The sequence below is a fragment of the Equus caballus genome, chromosome 2, assembly GCF_041296265.1.
Source record: "Equus caballus isolate H_3958 breed thoroughbred chromosome 2, TB-T2T, whole genome shotgun sequence".
NCBI classification, from domain to species: Eukaryota; Metazoa; Chordata; class Mammalia; order Perissodactyla; family Equidae; genus Equus; species Equus caballus.
Window position 1 is genome coordinate 114,312,670 of NC_091685.1, and position 20,110 is coordinate 114,332,779.

Below are 20,110 nucleotides of genomic sequence, written 5' to 3' on the forward strand. Positions count from 1 at the left end.
AGAATGAGGTAAACAGAGGTAAACATGAGGAGCTTTACATTAGAACCAAAAAATGAAAATGTAAGAAATTCTGTGCATCAATAACTAAAAATTATTTAAACTACAGGACTCTGTAGAAGTCTAACTTTTCTCTTTATACTTGAGATATACAATATTAGCTGGGAAACCTCCGATCCAATCAGGAGTCTGAGAAACGTCGGATAGAATTTGATATTTTTAAATTAAATTTCTCTTTATTCAATTGCCTCTGAGTAGAAAGATCTATGATTTCCAAGTGCCAAATGATAATTTAGTGTACGAATGTACATACCACAGAGATTAATTTTTTAAGAATTTAAGAAACTGGCTGAACCGGATAACATCAAGGAAAGGAGAGTTCTGATGTGGGGCCTCCTCCAAAAGACTGGTTTTTATTGGTCTGATGCTCCATAGGATGGCCTGTAATTTTTGTACTTTATTTTTTAAACTAGAGTGGGAGAAATGGAGACTGACCTCTTTTAGCAATTTTGTGGGGGCGTTTGGGTCCTGTGGGAATTTACTAGCTTGCTTTATGGCCCTCAGCCAACCCTGGTGGGAAGTCTAGAGAAGAATTCAATTCTGCTTTTTCCCAGAATACTTGTTGACAAGCTCAGCAGCACTGAAGTGTTACACGAGTCTCTGTGTCCCCCAGAGTCCAGCGATAAAGGGACATGAGACCAGCGAGGGTCAGTGTTTCCGGGAATATAATGTTGGTTCTCAGAATTTACATATTTTTCTCATGAAACTTTAACAATTTTTAAAACAAACTCCACCACTCTGATCTTAGGAGGGAATGAGCATGCAGCCCACTGCTTCCCTCTGGAAGTATTTTAAGCATTGAGCTTTTCAGAAAACAATCACTTCTTTTTGATGACTGTGACTTCAAATACCCTTCCTGCCAGGCCAGTGGTGACTCATAAAACAGCCGCTGATTTCAGGAACTCACCAGTAGATTATGGGTGCTTGCAGCTTCTCCGAATGATAACTGGATGAAATGATACACAGCGAGGGGCTTTGTGTGAAAGATTAAATCCAAACTCAGACACTTACAGCCACGTGTCCTGTGCTCTCAAGAGGGTTTACTGTGAAGGTGCCGCGGAGTCAGTGTCTGATGGGCTGTCAGCAGCACAGTGACCTTGAAAGTTCTCTAACCGAGTCACTGCAAATAGGACAACGGGCCCACGACTGTGAGTCCACCCCCTTTAAATGTAGATAATTTATTTTGCACATCTCAGATATGACTCTTGCGTCCAAGCCGGAATTTAAGCCGTGTACTAATACTCAACTGCCCTACCAGCCCAATTCTTGAGAGGGAACGGTACCATCTAGAAGAGTTAAGAACCCTGGCTTACTTTAAAGAACTATTTGTAACACACATCAGTTTCCTACAGTTAAAACGAGCTGCTTCTTGTGAAGATTAAATGAGATACGTGTTATCATTAACAGTCACGCTAGATGTATTTTGAAGTACAAACTTTATATGCTCCAGAATGAAAAGCCAAATGTGTCTTAAAAACATATTCCTAAAAACTGATGCTTTATACTATCAACAAACAGTCAAAATGCAGAAACAGTGTGATTCTTCCTCTCTCAAAACAATGTGTTCATTATTGAAATATTAGAAATAAAATGGTAAATGTTCTAAGATTAAAGTGGCAACGCTCAGATTCCCCATCTTACCAGTTCTGTGTTCAGTCTGCCCGTCTATAAAACTGGGAGGAATATGCTTTACCTATGTTTACCTTTCCTCCTACAAGATCTAGTGCTGTGCAGACTCGCTATGGGACAACATTGCGGGAAGAGAGGTCTGAGATATTATTAAGGCAAAACTCGTGAAAAGAAATTTGCATAAGGTCCTACAGTCAGTCAGTGACTGCGATTACATTTTATTTTGTAGTCCAGTGCCTGTAAACCATGCAGTGGCTTCCTTGGGATAACGTATAGAAGGCACCTAATGTATATAAGGCATACGCACTTAGAAGATGATTGTTGCTATTGTGTTGATGATGAAAACTTGACTTCATAGGTGCTCTGCCTAGAAATCAAGCTGACAAAGGACAAGGGAAAAGGCAAGGTGCTAAAAACTAAACAAAAACTGCCTCCTTGCGCCCCACAACCAGCCAACCCGCCAATCAAACATCTGCCACCACCAGAGAGCAAACAACACCCAGAGGGCAAAGGATGCCTAGTGGGAAGGAAGCTGAGGTCATGAATTCCAAATTTCCCACCTGCCACGCTGACATCATTTCCATAATTCCAACCTGCAACATGGTACACGCAGCTTATTCTGCATGTGTTTCCAGGGGGCTCCCTGGTTAGGGAGAAGGGGCAAAAGAACTGCCTCTTACTCCAGGGAGCTGGCTTAGTCCTACTCCTTCCCACTCCCCCATCCCTCAGGGTGAGGTTACACACTGTTGTGGGTATAGTCTTGGAGGATTCCCACCCCTCTCCCGTAATGTGGGATGGTTTGAGATGAGACCTATACTCCAGTTCCCAGTTCAAGTTGTGAATGCTTAGACTGCATGCCTGGCATGTTTCTTAGAAGCTTTTGGGGAACCCATGACAGTCACATTCATGTTAGTTTCGTCTTTAGTCATGAACTACAAACAGCGGCTCTGCTAAGATCGCCACCTGTCCAACAGGAAACAGACTGAAAACACTCCTCATTCCTACATACCACGGACCACTGGACAACTGGGGATACTTGTGGGTCATTACCATCCTAGGCTACTTTTGAACCAATGATCTCAAACTGACTACCTTGTGTTCTATTATCTTTCCTCTAATTCATGCCGTTCTTTAAATGCTCTGTTAAGAATGCAAAGTTATAAAATGATCTCCTTTCCTGCTTCACCTTAAGAAGCCTTTTTTGATTGTTCAATTAGAAAAGAATGCAAAATGCACAGCATTCGACAGACTTCCTTTGCAGAGAATAAGTAATACCAAACAATAGTATTATACAATGGCTAGATTGCTTTTTCCTTTATCCTGTATTAATCTTCCTAATTGATTTCCCAAAAAGGCAAATAAGAGAGCGGGCTACATCCTGTGGTTGTAACTTCTGGGGAAACTGCCACCAAAGGCAATGGAAGATTTTCCAGAGAAAAAGCAGAATTGGTCCTATTGTTCTGTAGCTGACTTAATTTTCCTCTGTGTGTGATGTCTTAGAAATACCTACGGCTTGTGGTTTTAAATGTATGGAGAAATGGATATGCTCACAAAAAGGAAATTCAGATGCTTTAGGAGTGATATAAAAGAAATATCAGAGAAATGACTCAGGTCAGAATAGCTCATAGAGGGAACATTTTTTTTTTTTTAAATACATACATTGAACAGATAAAGAAGAAAGTAATATTTTAATTGGATAGTGAAAAATATAGCAGATTGACAGTGACAGCAGAAAAAGAACAGGAATACAGATATTTTCAGAGAATTAAAATGGTACCATGTACTCTCAAACCAGGCTAGTTTTTACGAGAGGTCTCTAAACGTATTGAGTAGATGGTTTTCCTTGGAGCTGTCAAAAATGCTTTGTGGTTCTCTACATTAATTCACGTTGAATATTTTCCATGGTTGGTCAGACTCGGACTTAAAATAGATATGAGAAAGGTCTTCAGGTTTACTGTCAGTAACATTATTAACTTCATAGCCAGCTGGATGACGGCATGGTGTGTGACCAGTCCAAATTTACAAGGTAACCTTGCCTGAATCCTCCTGGTCCATCAAATATAAATAATAAAGTGAAGGTGCGAGAATAGAATTGCAAAGAACAGTGGGAGAAGCAGTCGTCAGAAAGCAAAACAAACACAAGAAAAAAAATCTGTGAGGTCACTCAGAAATGATGCTAATGATTGTGTGTTCTCACCCTACGGCCTCCATATACATGGGGTTCCTCGTGCTTCACAATCAGCCCCTGTAGTCAGTAACCCTTCACACCCCAGTCGTGGTTTCCCAAGGAAAAACAATAGTCATATGTACCTTATCCACATCCTGCTCACCTTTTTATACGTTGCTCCATTTACACTGTACTCTACCACTTGCCTCAGCTGAGGAAAACAAACTTATGCTTTCATGGGCAATTGGAGACGTACTCACTTAGTTTCTTAAGGAACTGTGAGGGAGGACGGGGATCCATCTCTAAGGATGATTATGCTTCTTGCCCTATCCCCTTTACTCTAAAAAAGTCTTCTGAAATGAATTAATATCTGTAAAACATCTGGCAAGGAACCTGATACAGAAGTGCTCAGTAATTATGAATACCCTCTTTCTGACCCACCATACTAAACCATGTACATTCCAACAATCCCCAGGGTACCTTCTCTGTGATATCAAACATCTGGCTGAGGTTGACAGACCAGCGCTAATCCCTGTCCTCAATAAATTTCTTATCCTCTAACATTAGTAATAGAGATAAAGCACTACTTAAAAAGGAAATCTCAGTCAATACATGTTATGTCTTTGCTACCTTCGAACCTTTTCGCCATCGGACCACAGCTGTTATGTTACAGAGAGGCTGTGTCCTCATGTTTGATAACCCCGATCACTGTCATTCTTGTGGCTAAAGCATAAATCCTAAATATCCTGCTTATTTACTATGATGGCACATGTCTATTTGGGGTACTCCCAGATTTTTAAGTGTGCAAAGAAGATAAATATGTTTTAAGTCAATCTGAGTTAGATTTTTGACTCATTAAAAATATTATGCTCCTTGGACCCAGATTGGGAGGTGACATCTGAAATTAAGTAAATTGAGGACTTGCTAGGCATTCTTGGGGACTCAAGTAACACTGCAAACAATTTGTTTCAAGCAAAATGGACACTCAGCTTCAGCTACAAGATTACTCTTCCACAATAGATGGTTTCCACACCTGAACTGTGACACCACTTTTCTTGGCTGAGAACTTCGGCCTTGGTGCTACAAAATAAGATGTTGAGGCTGATTCTTGCTTTGGAGAGGTGGGAATGCCCACAGGCACTGGGGATGCGCTGACTGGTGAGGTGGCCTCTGCAAAGAAGGTAGGCTGAGAACTATAGGCTGGTACTGAGTACACGGACGAGGCCTGCACATTGGTGGGTGAGCTCACATTCACTGGCCGAGGAGGAAGGGCTTGCTTCAAGGTCGGCCCTGAGTGGACCTTGACTGATGACTTTTGGGGGAGGCCATCCTTTGCATCTGGAGGTTGGAAAGTAAACAAAGATGCATTTAGCTGATACGGTTGGTGCTTCATGACGTCCAAAGCATTGAGGGGTTTCTTGCCCTTCTTCTTGCTTGTTTTGGAGGCCTGTGGGGCTGATGGCTGAGACTTGACAGCAGCCAGTGGGTAGGAGGGAGAGTGGATAGGATTGTAGGCCACAGGAGGAGGTGCTCGGACGTTGGAGGAGTACTTCCAGCCGGCTGGTAGAGAGGGAGTGGGAGACTGAGCTCGAGCAGCGTGGGCCTGCACGGTGTCTGAATCTACCACATACTTCTCCATCCTCGACTGCCTTTTAGCAAAGAGCTGGGCTCCTCTCCCACTCATTCCTGGAAGCTGATTGGATGGTCCCCCTCCACCAGCATGACCAGCATTTACTTTTGGTGTGGGAGCTGTTGGCTTGGGTGTGTGGTTCAGACTGGCTACTGCTGCCTGTGGTCCTTTGAAGGGACCAGCCAGGTTCAGAGCACTTGCGGGCCGGGCAGGAGGGTAAGAAGGCTGGGCTATTTTGATAGAGGAGACAACGGTGCCCTGTGATGGGTTGGATGTGGGGAAGGCAGGAGGTTGGGTTGGAGCCACTCCTGGTGACCAGACTGGAGAAACTGGAGTTACCGGTTGGGAGGATGAGGACTTGACTGCAGGTTTTGGAGCAACAGGAGGTGGGGTCTTTTGTTTCCCAGCGGAGCTTTGCATGAAATTACAAGCCTCTGCTCCTAAACTGAGGTAGTCTTCTTCAGGTCCGGAATCGCCTCCAGCTCCAGTGCCCCGTTTGCCTTCTGAATTTTGAAGAAGTGACAAGAGTTCAGGATTTGGGCTTACTTTGGGCTCTTTAAAGGTGAACATGGGTTTTGTTGTGCTTCTCCTTTTGGCCTCCTGCAATATTCCTGTTCTTTTCGCTGGCACTGCGATCCTTTCATCCCGGGAAGCTATTCGCTCAGATGCATCGTAAAAGGCTGCCTGGGACCATGGGGCAGGCTGGGGCCATGGAGGCGGCTGTGCTGGGCCAGCTGTCGGACTAGATACTGCTCTGGAGAAGGCTTCAGGTGGAGGTGTGACTGCAGAATAAGGTGGAGGCGCAGGAAAGTCAGCGATGGGACTTGTCATGCTTCGGGTTGGGGAGAAGGGAGTTGCTGGCTGGTTCACAGACCCTGGGAAGGGTTTGGCCGTTCTGTTCATGGGGATCATCCTCTGGGCCTCTGCTGTCTCAGACACCCCACTGTAGCCATTCTGTTGGGGCATATGGCCGAGACCGTGGCTCACCTCCACGTAGCTTTTGCTCACAGAGCTCTGCACTCTCATTGATTCTTCTTCCTTCCTTTGGTAAGAAGTCATGGTTCTCAGGCCATCCGTCTGGGCAGCATCTGGTTCTCTGCTTGGGATTCCACCAGCCCTCTCTTCCTCTTTTTGGGCCGTGATCTGATCCATCCTCTCCCTCCTCTTGGCAAACATGAGGGCTCCCTTGCCTGTGGTGTCTGGCAACATCTCCATCTTGTCCTCTCTGTTCAGTTTCTTTTCAATGTCCACTAGTCCAGAATCCCAGTCAAAGTTTACAACTTGTGTGTTGTCGTCAATGTCAGACAGTAACTCTTCATCCACCTCTGATTCACTCGCATCCAGAAACGCGACTTCACAGGTGTCCTCTCTGTCCCCGTCTTCCTCCTCGTCTGCCTCTCGCTCGAGCTCGCCAGTACCGTAGCTGACAAGGGTGTATTTCCTGGCCCTCCGCCGACGCTTCTTAAACATCAACACCCCCTTGGAGTTGGGGTTGGGGGCATCTGTCAGAAGGAGCGCAATGCTTTTGCATTTAGATTTTGCTTCTTTCACCTGCTTTTCTGACAGGCTTTCACTCCTTCTGAGCCCTAGGGAAAGCACAAAAATTATATTGAGTTGATGAGTTCAAGGAAGACTCCATAGTCAACTCTCCTGGGGGAAAACGGACATGGAAAAAGTATGTTTACAATTGGGTACTGAATTCCGAAGCCATCCAACTCATTTCTCTTTCTTATTTCTTTTAAAATGTATACTTCTATAATGACATACAATGATATAGAACTATACAATGCCCTGTTTCACTTGCTCATGTAAATGCATTTTTATGAATGCTAATTTGAATATACATTTCATAATTTGATTAGAATAATATGTTTCATAATGGATCCTGATACTTCAACAATAAACACTGGCTAGTAAATGTCAGTTAACAGGAGGTAATCAAAACTAAAAAGGAAATAATTTAAAGACATAGCATTTTCTGGAAAATAAGTTAAGACTTACCTTGTACATCCATATTTTTAAAAAAGTCAATATAAAACCGTTTCCAAGCATTTTTTAAACGTAGGAGGAGAAGAGAGCAAGAAAATGTTATTTACCTAAATATTCTAATGTAATGAATTTAAATATTTAAGTTTTCTTCCTCTTTTTATCTTTTTTACTTTGATAACCCGCAAAGTCTTAGCATTCATGGTGACTAAATGAATATAAATTCAAAAAACTGAATGACTAATAATTGAAGGTACTGAATCAATAATTAATAATAATTCAGAACACTAGATCATTGTGAATACACAGAAGAAATTTCAGCTACAAAGTTGTCAAGATAAATCTGTTTGTAATGTATTGCTACTTTGGAAATATAACACTACTAAAGTTGCAGCAAGAATAAGTATAAATCTTGGGAAAATTTAAAAATTATATGACTAGTGCCCCTTTCAGCCCTTTTAGCAGAAACTAAGTCATTTAAATGAGAGTTTGACAGTTTTAAATACAGCAAAAATTTATATTTAAATTTTTACTTTTATCATTATTACTATAAAAATAAGTTGGTGGCAAATTTGTTTATAGCATCAGTTAATTATAATTATATATTCAATGATAATGAGCATGATTCACAAGTAAGTTTTGAATTTTTCAAAATAATTCAATGGAAATTTCAGAAAAATGCTTTGAATATTTTATGATTGAAAGTTAGCTCTTTCTGTCACTGAAAAAAAAATCAGACTTAATGGTTAATTTTTAAAGAATAAACGACAATCAGAGTAAATAGTTTTATAACAAAGTTACAGGTATTCACTGGTAATCAAATTTTATTTAGAGAAAACAGTAAAAAGTGTGATCGTTCCTAAATGTAATTCCTTTTTTGACCAGTGTTACACAACTTACTGTTAAATTGACAGTCACAGTTGTTGCTAACTTCACTGCCAACATGTGAAGTATGTGAGTGCTGCCTTAATGCACTTGTTTAAAATGCTATAAATGTGGAGATGCGTACAGATGCTTAAACTATAAGGAATGAGTAACAGCGCTTGCCAATAAAGCTACAAGTGGTTATGCTAAAAATATGCGTTGAAAGGAACAACAATAGGTTGGGAGATTTAATACACTACTTTGAATAGCCGAGCTCATTACTGTTGTGTATCATTCACACGTTCAAGTGCCTTTGCCAGTCAGCATTTACCTCCTCAAACAAAATTCCAACGTTTGTAAAAAAAAAAAAAAAAAAAAAAAGAAAAAAATCCTAAAACCTAACTGCCGTTCTTATCCTTATTCTTCTTTCTGTAAGCGCTCCCTGAGTAAAACAAAACACTGTAAAAAGCCACAAATTTAAATATATTCTACGTTTGGGGACATTTCAATGCCTCCACAAGGCCCTGGAGTCTGACTTCTGTGTCTAGAAGGTAGACGAAACGCTGTGCAGTCTAGTGAAGACTTACAAAACGGAGAGGATCATGTAACTGCTCAGTATTCCACATGTCCTTGTCCGTCAAGCTCACTTCTGCAAGCATCATCAAGCTGCACAATGATTTTTTTTCAAAATGAGGATGTGCTTTTAATATCAGTGGTGGAGCTTGTGTTTTAAAGACACCTCTCAGGAGCAGACTCGACAGTTTTTGCCATTTAAACTTGCCGTCCACATGACTTCAAATACTCTCGTACGTTATTTTAACATGAAATATTACAGCATCCTGAGACAAATCAAAAAGGCACATTAACAGTATTATTTTCTTTAACAGTTCTTGTGCCTTTGGAGATAAAAGGACGTGCATCAAAAACATTGAAATCTACTCTAAAGTTCAAACTTATTGCTTCCAATTCAAAAATTGGTGTTCTCCACAATTTCACATTTGTTATTTTGTGTATTAATAAATCAAAAGGGAAAAAAAAGCCAATGAGAGACATATGAAAAGTCTTTAAAAAGGAGAAAAGTCCAAGCAGGCAAAGCAGCAGCAAAATGCCCTCAGCTTCCCAGCCCCTTCCGACAGCCCAGCAGTGGCCGGGCAGGACTTACGTGCGTGGCGCGCTCTGTGCTTGTGAGGTCTGCCGTGATCCCTTTCCGAGTGTGGGTCTTCTCCCTGCTCTGTGCCTTCTGATGAGACTGCAAAGGATACCAGAGAAGGAGGTGCTTCTGACTGCCCTCCTTCCACTGGAGAATCCACACACCCCTTTCCTGCCTGAAGCCTGCACCCTTCCGTCTTCTGCCTGTCAGAGCAGTCGAGGATCACTTCCACTCGGGGCAGCCCGGTGGCTCCGGCGTCACTCCCCTGGAGCACTCTCAACTCTCGACCACTGGAGATCTGGATTATCTTGCTGGACCTCAGAGAAGGGTCCCCTTTCTCATTAGTCGGGACCAAATTTGTGTGGACAATCCCGTCGTGTTGTAAATTAGGTTCGGGGTCAGGAGACTTAGATTTTTCAGCTCCCAGGAGAGCCACTGCGGGAGCACTAGTGCCCTTGTATCTCTCCTGGGAAAGCGACAGTTGTAGCTCAACCACAGGCCCCGGCTGCCCTGCTTCTGCCTTCTCCCTTAAGATAAGCTCCTCCGCCAAGTGTCCTCTTTGGGAGTCAGGCATTTGGGGAGCCACATGGTAGCTCAGGCCTGTTTCTTCTTTTATGCTCCCTGAACAACCGGGACCACTTTCTTGGTCCTCAGCTGGGGGAGTTCCACTCTTGACCGGGGTGATGTAAAACTCTTTGTACTGGCTCTTCGTGGCTGGTCGGATCTGCAGCGTGGTACTTTCCACATACCCCTCGTGGGTGGGATGCTCATGGTTTCTGTTTTCAGTTTCAGAGATCAAAGTCTCACTTATTCCACTCGATGGTCTGCACACAGAAAAATCAGTCCAGACAGTTAAATCAGAGTGTGTTACACCTGCCAAAGAACTTCCTGACACTTTTATGATGTCTAATACATGATACAGTCAAAACATTTCCTCCTAAATGTCAACTGCAACATATTTGAAAACAGAAATTGGCAACATGTTTATATTATTATTTAAAGATCTTCCAAATAAACTTCTCTTTAAAGCAAAGCAAAAATGCTTACAAAAGATTATGAAACCTAAATCCATCCTAAATTCAGCCTTTATTCTTTAAACGTGCAGGTTACAGCTACATGGACGCCCTTTATCTGTAATTATTTGGATGTTTTCAAATAACCATGTTTGTTATAATGTGACAAAGCATTTCAATGTCTTATTGACTAAGTTTAGGTCTGCAGGTTATAAAGTCACATCAACATATTCAGCAGCTTCAGAGCAATATTAATATAATGATAATTTTACTATGAACAATGTTACCTCAATAAAAAATTTATTAAGTAAAAAAATGCAGATAGTTCAAGTAATCCTTTTGGAAGCTGTGTTTTCTTGAAAGGAATGAAATACAAGCTGTTTTTTAAGCTCCAGTGAGCATGTGTTTTGTAATAAGTGGACCCCAGCCCAGTCCTCTTGTGTCAAGAGAAATCCTTTCCATGCTGCAATGAATCACTGAGTCATGAAGTATTTATAATCTGAGATGTCTCCCGTTCTCCTATTTGAACCTGTCTCTTGGAGCATTTTCCTTATAGGATCTCTGAAGCCAAACTGTTCCTTTATCTCGCAGCTAAGGGGCCCGGAGCTGTTCACCACAGTCCTTTGATTTTGACCTTAACCATTCCCAGTTGGTTATGCAAATTTGGGTTTGCAAAAAGCAATGTTAGTGTAAGTGTTAACCAACTTCTTGCTAGAACTCTAATTTAAACTCTAACTGCTTTTAGAAGAGAAGCATCATTCACAGAACAGCTGTAGGAGGCGCTTTCCTTTCTTACATCTGTAGGTTTTTTAAGAAGCAGCAGCGTCTATCTCTGCCCCTTTCTTCCCCCCTCAGAATCCCTGGCTGATGCAGGATCATCAACTGGGGGGAGTGGCCCCTACTCTATTCCACTCAGGGAATTTACCTTAGAATTTATGTGAGAGTAGAATTTCAGACTAACGTTCAAAATAATTACTCATAACTTTGCTTTTGACTGTGTTTAGCAAAGCAAAACAAAACAACACTAAGAATCAAATGAAATGCAGCTTTTCTCTGTGCAAGTAATCTCCTGGCAAAAGAAAAAAACATTATAATAGAGCATTTTAAAAATATGATGACAGCAAATTAGATCTTGCCTTTATAGGAAATGATGAATACACTCTCTGCAACTGAATTTGAGGGAACCAAAAGGTCAGAGAGTTTTAATTTAGGAAGGCCTTCGGATGGAAGTAGATTAAACCACTTTGAATTATATTAGCAATCAATTTTGAGGCTGAGAAGAAAGTAGTCTGAATTCATTCCAACCTTACAGACTATATCACAGGCAAATGGGTCAGACAAATGTTAACATTTATTCGTAGCCAAAGTAAAATAGACATACATGAATAAAAATCATAAAAGCACTAGAAGTTAAAGCTTTATACCTTAAAATGCTCATTTCCATTCAGCCTACATAGATACTCCATTCCACAATTTATGTGTCATAATTATGTAATTTTAAATATATTTTAGCATTTTAATAAAATGTAAGATAATAGAGACATAATGTTAGGGTCATCTTTAAGATAGTCTGATCCAGCTATCTCTGGGCATTAGTCCAGGAGAAGTAAACCACTTGTCCTCTAGCGATAGGTGACATTATATGAGTGAGAGAAATATTTAATTCCCGGAAACAACGTTCGGCCACCCAGAGTGGTGAAGATGGTGATGATTATCTTTGGGCTGGTTTTAATTTGAGATTCCATTTTGAATCTCATCAATGAATTATTTTGTGAAAGTCAAAACAGCTAGGGAAAATAATAATCATGATTCCAGTTATTAAAAGTAGCAGAGAACTAGTCCGTTTACTTCCAAAATTAAATTTGTACCTAACACTCAGCTTTAAACCACCAAGGATTTTCCCAATGATAGCCATCAAAATCAAAACAAGAACTAGTAAGGAACGTCCCAGACCACAAGCGTGTTCCAAAGAAATTGGCCTCATTAAATCAGTAAAGACACTAAAAAGGAATAAATTAGAATAGGTTTTTCTCCCATTTTGGATGTGATTAAACTTACAAAGATGGAACTCTTCAAATACCTCAGAGATTGATGCATGATAATGGCAAACACTGTGACTACAACATTCCCGTTAGGTTCTTTTTAAAAGCAAATGGCAGCTTTATAAGTAAGATCTTCAGGGCTTAAACATCAGGCTTGATAGGTAAATATTTAGATGGCAGACTCTAAGAATAATGCTAGATATCTTTTATTTTCACAAGATTCTGGCCATAGTGAGTTCATGTTTGTATAGAAATGGAATCCTGTTGAACGATTACCAGAGGGGCGACGCTGTATGTAGTGTTTCTGCAGAGTTAAGGCAAAACCTGGAGGACTTTGAGAGGATATGTTCTGAGAAAAGCATCCTTAGACAATTTCATCATTGTGCGAACATCACAACACGTCTTAGCAAACTTAGATGATATAGCCTACCACATACCTAGCCTATACGGTACTAATCTTAGGGGACTAATCTTATGCGTCATATGCGGCGTGTGATGCTCAGGGCCTCACTTGCAAAGTTAGTATGGACTGTACTGTGATTTGCACACTGTGAAAAATGTTGATGCTACAGTTTTTTGTGATTGCTCTCATTGTTTTCTTTCGTTTTTATGTTCAGAGTTTACTTCCGTATTTTTAAATGATTAGGTGGGGAGGGTAGTATTTGGAGAGATCAAATTAACAAATGATTTGCATTGATAGTCCAAAAACTTTATTCTAACCATCTGTTTTGCCCATACGCAATTATCGGTTTTACTAGAGCTCCTGACAAGCAGAAATCTGGCTGCTTTTATGGTTTTTGTTGTTGCCGTTCTTTTCCTTCTCCGAGGCATTTTCTTTCTATAAAAAATTATTGTGGGATGGTTTAACATTTTTAATTTATCTGTGAATCTGGGAATTATCATTTAGTGATTCTGACCCACCACAAAATCTTGATCTTGTGTATTATGTTCAACATAACGTTAAATTATGTTCAATGTACTGAGCTTTCTAAGGAACTAGTCTAAAAATACCTAAGATTTTCAATGAAGATCTTGAAAGAAAGATTTTCAAGCTAATTCTCAGTTAACTGGACAATTCAGCTGATTGGAATGGCCACTTTTCAAACAGTCCAATTTCCCCATAAATGACAAATTATACATGTAGTAGAAGCTGTAATCATTCTCATCTAGCTCCAAGAGAAAATATATATGCCAACAAAGCTTTCGTACCTTCTGACGAGCATTTGGAGAGAGTCCGTTATGCTCTCCATGAGCTTGATGACCTCAGGGTAGGTGAGGTCTGCACAAGGGTTGCCGTTGATGGAAACCACTTCATCCCCCTCACAGAGCCCAGACCTGGATGCTTTGCTCTGGCTTCGGATCTGAGTGAAATAAAAAGGGAGGCAAGAGTTAGAGTCATACAACTTGTAAAAAACCATGCCACCATCTCTGAGAAAGTTTTATTTGAAAGAGGTAAATAGAGCTGCAAACCATAAAACCAGCCCTGATTTTTAATTCACCTGTTGTTCCCTGTGAGACCATCCTAAACAGCTCTCAGCCCTCACACACACGCAGTGTCCTATGTACCATAATGTCAACATTTAATTCACAGCATTGTAAGTAAACAGAAAAGGAGAGTAAATCTGTGGCAAAGAAGCTAGAATAAAGGAAATAAAGAATAGAGAAGAATGAGGGAAGACATGTTTTAATTGAGTATCCATTAAAAATAATTATGTCACATTGTGAGGTTTGACCCCAATCAGAAAGCGAAAAATAAACTTTAAAAGCCTCTCCCACTGCCAAGGTGGGTGGAACACCAACTGTAACAAGGAGCTGTAGGGCGGGACGATCAGTTTGAGGAGAGGGCTGTTCAGCTAAATGAACTAATGAAAGCCATCCCAGCATAATGGCGAAGTTGGGCAGCCAGGATATTAAGAATTATGTTAAAGAGAAAAATCTTTGAAATCAACTGTTTAAGTCTTGGTACCAAGCAAATTTTAGCAAAAAAGAAAGGAAAGCAGAGACTATTTTGCAAAAAAAGAAAACCTCCCTGTTATAAGGATTGCATCACATTCTAGCACAGAATGATGTGGAACAAGAATTGAATAAAAATGTAAAGAGAACCTTCGGACCCTGGAAGAAAAGAACTTTAGAGGAGCAGAGTAACGGCAGAGAGCTCCCTCCAGCTCCTTAGTGGGGAATAACCGGAAGTTTATATCCCGTATAATTATGATTATGGTGAGATGTCATGCTGGTTATTCTCCCTCTGCCCTTCCAAGTCCATTCTCCGCCATCCCTGGTGCTGCTTTGTCCAGCAGGGAGACTGGCCTCTAGAGACTGCATTGGTCAGCTCCCTTGCATGCTGGCTCCTGGTTGGGTTTGGTCAATGGGAAGCCCCAGTACGAGATCAAAGAGCAAGCGAATGAGAGGTGAGGCAGACGTTCTCCCTGCTGATCTACTGGGGGATGGTTTGGCAATGGTTCTGGTTCCTCGATCTACACAGTTACAGTTCCTGTCTGTCTACCCCTCCCCCATGCCTTAAATTCTTGTTATGTTCCAGTAACGCATACCATCCTTGCGTCTTCAGGGCCATGGGTAAGAGCAGCTTCCTGCTCTTCATCTCTGGGTGCTTCATTATCATTTGCTGGTTCCCTTAAACCTGCCTTTAGTCCTGCATTACATCATCCTTAACTACTCCTTTGAGCATGCCACCTGTTTCCTGCTTGGACCCTAATGTATTTCAATTTCACTTTATAATGTGAGTTTACTAGTTCTCGATGGATCACGTATCATGATCATACAATCTCAAATTTAAGTACACAGCAAGATACTATTCTGAATATTTTCTACCAAGATGATCACTCTCTGACTATGAAAATCAAGATTCTGAGTCCAGAAAGATCAAAACCAGGTGGGCAAGACTTCTTGAAGAATGTTTTCATAGCCAGCCTCATTTTGATTAGGCAGGAAATGTATTTAAATTTATCTCTAACAGCTGCCCACTAATTCTTGCTAAGATCTTAAATAATAATTAATATGTTGACTGATATATATCTACAGCTTACATGTCTAAGTGCATTTACACTTTTAGTGATATTCTTGAAAGGAAAAGAATTTCTTTAACCGTCAAAGCAATGATCCTGTTCAAGTTCAATGCAATTCAGTTAGTTTGGTTCTGCGAAGAGCCATCCTTCTTTTGTCATAAATTATAATCTATCGAAGGCCTTCCCCTTTTCGAACAAATCAATTTCATTCCCTTTTTTCTGAAGAACGTACTAATTTTTTGCAAAATATTAAATCAACTCAATATTTCTAAGGTTACAAGGAAGCAACAAAAGCAACGAGAAACAGAATATTCACCCAAATTTGAAAAATATCTCTTTAACTGCCAAATACATTTGTTTTGTTTTGTCTTGCATGAAATAATTAAAATAAAGAATCATGAGAGAGTTGTTAATAAGTCAAGGATAAAACAATATCCAAGGATGAACATTTAAGTTAGAGTTAGAGTTATTTACATTTCATTCATTTAAATTTATTCAATTTCTTTTTATAAAATGAGGTTAGGTAGATAATAAAGGATATTTTGAAGCATAAAACCATTTATTCAGTGGAGTCAGATGTACTAGAATACAAACAGAAAATTCATCCTTTGGTGGACCAAAGTTTTATGTTGATAAAACAGACGTGTCATTATACCCAATACCCACCAAGGCCCAATCTCAGAGTGGGGCATCCCTTTACCAGCAATAAGTTGTGTGAATTTTAAGCAGCTTCAAGGGTTTCCAGAGCAAGATGAAAAACTTGGCCTTGGAAAATAAATAAATCCGCAACTTAACAGAGCTGTCTATCATCCAAACATGTGTTGCTTGATGCGAAAAGTGCAGTCCATCATTATACTTGTCAAGTGGAGCTTTTACTGGTATCCAAATAAGCAAAAGCATTACAGTAGGAGTCATTAGCATTCCTCCAGAGCATACATTCTGAGGTCAACATTCAGAATCAACTGTTGTGATTGTGTTCACTGACATTTTACATTTGTCTGAATAGCAGGAAATATTTTTCCCTCAAGAGCCATGTTAAATTTGGTGATACTTTCCTTGCCACAAAGGTTTTTCTGAAGGACTACTCTTTCTTATATTTAATAAGACAACTAAACCCAGCAAAGACTGTATGATCGGCTGTATTATGCTCACACATTTCCCTTGCAATCATTAACTTCACTAATATGGTTCTATTCATAGGTGTATTATGAAGAATAAACATTCATTAGTGTACAAAAGACCTTCACCTTATGTTGTGTATACTAAGGTATTTTTATAATTTGTATAATTATGTATTATTATGTATATGATTAACAATTCTAACTTCTGAAAACATTCTTAAGTGTGAAAATGAAACACGTTGTCAATAGTAAGAGTAAGTTTGGACATAAAGATGAGTATTGCCAATACTGAATCTCTATCAGTGAATTTATCAACCAGCCTTCTCCTTAGGCCACTAGTCCTAGATTCGTAAGGTATGTGTCACAGTGGGAAAGAAGCCAGCTCTGAAGGAAGAGGACCCGGGTTGCAGTTCAGTGGCTCCAATGCTTACTAGCTGTCTGAACTTAGACGAGTTACATTACACCCTTGAGCTTTAGTTTTCTGGAGTGTAAAAGAGAGCTAATAAATTTGATCCTCCAGATGGTTAATAAGGATTAGAAATAATATGTGTTAAATTCCGTGATGCACACACAGCCCATGGAGGTGCTCAAGAAGGGGCTAGTGAAGGAGAGTGTGTTGACTTCCTACACACGCACGTGAAAGAAACACGCCAAGTGAAAGGCAAAGCCGTAAAATGTTGGCACTTTATCTACAAGATGTTTGACACATGGATTTCTTTTCAGTTTTTATCCAGATATTTCGCATTGTCTCATTATAATCTATCTTTTCCTCAGTAAGTACACATTTCATAACTGAAAGATAGAAGAAGATAACCCTATTTATTGTTTCCCAACAGAAATAATAATACAAATATTGAAATGTTAGTGATTGTTTTTCTCAAGCATGTACTGTGCTAAGCCCTTTACATCCATATACCATTTATCACTATAAAACCTCAATGAGAAGCAAAAGCAGACTTCCACTTGTATATGTTCAGAGGCACTGTCACTACCTTCATTTTAAAGATAAGAAAACTGAGACCCAGAAAAGTTAGGTCCTTTGCCTAAAATCCTACAGCTAGGACCAGAATTTGAACCCAGGGAATCCGGCTCCAGGGCTTGTGTTTTTAACCACTGCACACATTGCCTCCCTGGTCAATAGTCTAAATTGTCTACCATAAAGCCCAGAATGAAGAGAGAGAGGAGCAGTATGACAACAATTGGCAGAGGTGGGGAGCAAAGTCAGGGAGGAAATGGAAGGACTAGGCAGAGGTGACAACAACTTGCCTGGTCAGTCCATAAACCAGTGTTGGGAAAGACAGGTTTTGTTTTACTTTATTTTCCTTCTTCTTCCTCCTCTTTTATTATTTTAAGAGTTATATATAAAATATTCCTTAAAGATTGGAAAATAGCCAATATTATGACCCAATATGTCACAGATTCAAAATCAAATATAATTATCTTTTGCGAATTGTGATTTGATACAACCCACCCGTGTGAGCGTGTGAGGTAATTTCTTTTCTTTGAGAACATTCCCTTAGAGACTTTATTTCACACCTAATACATTAGACAGATGAGTGAGTTTCTATCCATAAAATACTATATTCCTTTTTAGTGTCTCTCAATTTAATCAGACCACATAACTAAGAGAGATATTGGTATTGTAAATATTTACCAAATACCATGTTCTCTTGCTTACAGCTTCTTGATCCAAGACAGGAAAGATTTATTTTACTGCAGCCGAGTACAAATGGAAAGTTAAGGCTTCTCTGGGAAATTTAACAACATTATTTTCATTTCATAGAATAAATCTGAGAAGAATGTCAGCTATGCTAATTTAGTTTTATAAATAAATAATTCTCTGGCAAGTGAAAAAAGCTCCTTTTTCTAATCTATTATTATTGTATAATTTCCAAGTCTTTCAGAACTGATTAGAAAACAAGTATCAGATTTGAGCTCTCGTGGCACCTTGTACTTGTATTTTGTGTTGTGCCTATGCGACAACAATCGTGTCGGCTTCCTGTCAGTGAAATTACATCTTGTCTCATGCATTTTCATGTATAACTCACTGACAAGTCCTCTTGGAAGATGTCAGAGTAAGTGGTAGAACCAAGACAATATCGTCTTTAAATTCCACTACTATATTTATTAAAATATATGAAAAAGGATGAGAAAGTTAGCATAAATCCATCCTATCAAATGTAGGGCTGCCTTCAATCCATAAAATGAAGTCTCAGGGACCAGGAGATAACCGAGAAAAGATGAGAGAGATGGTCTCAGACAACAAGCAAAGTTTTAGAGATTAAAATATTTTGATGGAGATTGGATAGTAGTCTGCAATCTTGCAGCCCTTTCGCAAGCCCCATCCTTTCCTCAGTTTTACACTTCAGGCCTTTGGCAAAACTTCCCTCATACCTCTGAGACAAGATTTAATAAGTATTCCCTCCCCTCAGCTGGCGCTGGTACTGAAGCCCTAGGTAGGTCTGTATTCCTCAACTGACCAGGGAAATGGGCAGCATGGTCATTGGGAGGTACAGGAAGAGCAATGATGACGGTAGCTAAAGCTTTAGGAATAAGTAAATAATCCTACGTTTAAAGGGCTTGCTATCGAGATTCTGAGCTCCAACCTCTGCTCTTGATGGGTGAGTTTCCGAGTACCAAAGCTGAGTTCACATGTTGTTGGGAATTCATGTTGACAGTGGTACAATATTTTTGGAAATCAATGGCAAACAGCAATATAACAGCTTCAGGGTGACAAGGCCAAAGAAAAGAACAAGGACCAGAATACAATGAAACAGAAACAATAATAACCCAAGGAAGAGCTTTATCGTACGAAGCAAAAATCATCTTGGAATTTAGTGCAGAAATCCAAACAGTAAAATGGAAAAAAAAAAAAAGAACTTGGGCAAATATCTAAAGTATGGAATAAATAAATAAGAAATACAACTAATAACTGAATAAATCAAAAATCAATGGAAAAGACTGTGGTTAAGAGTCGATTGGATTGCTCAACTTCTGTTCCAAGCTCCTTGGAGTGTGTCTTGTGTGTCGCAGAAGCTGAGAAGGTAAAACACCGTTTCCCAGACTCTCCCTCAGTTAGAGTTCTGGGTGTGGCATTGTTCCAACACCGCAGGTGTACCTGCAGGAAACCTATGTTTGGAACTGAGTTAGCGGAGAGAGACGTTACAATGTGAGGCAGCCATCTTGCTGGCACGGACCTGGGAGAGGACTTTACTCTGGAGACAGCAGTTCTACTGGCAGCCTCTTAATCCTGAATCAGAGCTAAGCTGAGCAACCCTGGACCCAGAGCTGGCCCAAGGGCTTCCTGACTCCCGAGCTTCCCGATTGTGACAAATGTTGCTAATCCCTTGGGTGGCCAGTTCTTCAGTGTTGTGTGAAGTCATTCCTGGAGGCCCTGCCTAAAGTTTGCCTTTCCAGATCTTTCAACA

General features: G+C 40.1%; 1 protein-coding gene and 1 long non-coding RNA gene across 3 annotated transcripts in view; one reads left to right on the plus strand and one right to left on the minus strand.

The window, feature by feature from the left end:
* The window catches only part of LOC138923093 (uncharacterized), an 86,631-nt gene that overhangs the window by 44,760 nt on the left and 21,761 nt on the right, over positions 1 to 20,110 (plus strand). The gene's annotated exons all lie outside the window — the stretch shown is intronic.
* The window catches only part of SYNPO2 (synaptopodin 2), a 168,138-nt gene that overhangs the window by 23,409 nt on the left and 124,619 nt on the right, over positions 1 to 20,110 (minus strand). The window contains exons 2-4 of one of the 2 annotated variants that reach the window (XM_001503239.5): positions 13,748 to 13,899; positions 9,496 to 10,307; positions 4,887 to 7,069 (exon numbers count right to left, since the gene is read on the minus strand). In XM_001503239.5, the coding sequence (XP_001503289.1) occupies positions 4,887 to 7,069; positions 9,496 to 10,307; positions 13,748 to 13,899 (3,147 nt within the window). The remainder of the gene's footprint in view (positions 1 to 4,886; positions 7,070 to 9,495; positions 10,308 to 13,747; positions 13,900 to 20,110) is intronic. The other variant, XM_070259701.1, reaches the window with a different exon arrangement.